The 1455-nt window shown below is 46.9% G+C and overlaps 1 protein-coding gene across 1 annotated transcript in view; it reads right to left on the reverse strand.

Moving 5' to 3' along the window:
- Nucleotides 1–419: 419 nt before the first annotated feature.
- Nucleotides 420–1455, reverse strand: part of LOC107687204 (sterile alpha motif domain-containing protein 3-like) — a 25834-nt gene continuing 24798 nt past the window's right edge. The window contains exons 5-6 of the mRNA XM_016484431.1: nt 708–889; nt 420–542 (exon numbers count right to left, since the gene is read on the reverse strand). Coding sequence (XP_016339917.1) covers nt 420–542; nt 708–889 — 305 coding nt within the window. The remainder of the gene's footprint in view (nt 543–707; nt 890–1455) is intronic.

Below are 1455 nucleotides of genomic sequence, written 5' to 3' on the forward strand. Positions count from 1 at the left end.
TCTCCACCTGGAGTGCCCATGAACTCCACCAGAGGGCACTCCACCCCTGACTCTTGCCAATTTCACAGACTACATTTCCCATAATCCTTTGCCGGACTCATCACTTATTGCATTCGCCTGTGTCTTGTTACCTCCATCAGTCTCACCCTATTTATAGCCTGGTTTTTCACTCATTCATTGCTCAGTATTGTTAGCCTGTAACATTGCCGTGTTCTCCTGTGTTACTACCCTTGTTGCCTTGCCTCTCCTTGCCTTGCCTTTGTGTTTTGATCATGACTGTTTCTTTGTATATGATTGTTTGCTGCCTGCCCTGACCTTCGCCTGTTTATTGGAGCACTCTTTTGTCTCGCCCTGGATTGTACCTGTTTGCTGTTATTTGACCCTGCCTGTTTGACCACTCTGTTGAATAAAAGCCTGTGTCAAGGCGGTTGTGGCAACACCTTGGGGTAAGGACAGAGGAGGCGAGAGAAAGGAGACATAATGGTGGATGGCCTTTTACTTTTCTCCTGATGGCCAGAGACCGCTCCTCCAGCTATGGGCACCTGGCAGTGAGATGAAGAACCTTATTATGCATCAAACAAATACATGAAAGATATGCTATAAACTGCAATCAGCTATAATATCTAATGTAAATTAGAAAAATCAATTATTGATAATATACCACAATGCCAAGGTCTCTGGAAGAGGTTTGGATAAGTGATATTTACGTTCTCTGTGGTCAAGTGAGCAGTCCGGTAGCGGTGACAATGCAGTGGGGAAAGGAGCAGGAATCCATTTAAATAGCCTTGAACACGAAGCACTGTAGGATGCTGATCTCCTGGAGCACCAAAGGTTCCTAAAATCTGGAACACGCAGATGTGGCCTTGGAATAGGTGCAGAAGGTACTTGCCTGGAACACGCAAGCAAAAGTACTTTGAGGTGAAGGTTTGCTCTCTGGAACTTAACCTTGTTGCAAATGTCAGTGTGTCTTCTGCCTCTGTGGGCTAGAGACTCAGAACTTGGTCGATCCGCTTTGTCTCGCTAGGATGGAGACTCAGGACATGCTGAATCCCTTTCTATCTCATACCACGCAGGCCGGAGACTCAGAATGAAGTCTGAACATAGATTGTCTCTTTCCTCACAGGCCGGAGGCTCAGAATGTGGTCGAATCTGTTATTGCCTCTTCCCTCACAGGCCCGAGGCTCAGAACCGAGGTTGATCTGCTATCGTCTCACCCATGCAGGGCTCAGACTCAGAACAGGTTGTTTCTGTTGCTGCCTTCCCTGTAACAAGCCGGAGACTCAGAAAGAAGGTATCTGTTACAGTCTCTTGGGATGAAAGACTCAGAACTTGCTCTTTTAGTGTCTTTTCCCTGACAGGACTCAGACTCAGAACAAGGAGTGTCTATTGGGAAGGTACCTTTATCTCTTTCCGATGAGGAGGAGATTGCAATCTGGCGCTTCTCCATTTCCAGGC

Source organism: Sinocyclocheilus anshuiensis, unplaced genomic scaffold (assembly GCF_001515605.1).
Source record: "Sinocyclocheilus anshuiensis isolate Anshui unplaced genomic scaffold, SAMN03320099.WGS_v1.1 scaffold1961, whole genome shotgun sequence".
Taxonomy (NCBI): domain Eukaryota; kingdom Metazoa; phylum Chordata; class Actinopteri; order Cypriniformes; family Cyprinidae; genus Sinocyclocheilus; species Sinocyclocheilus anshuiensis.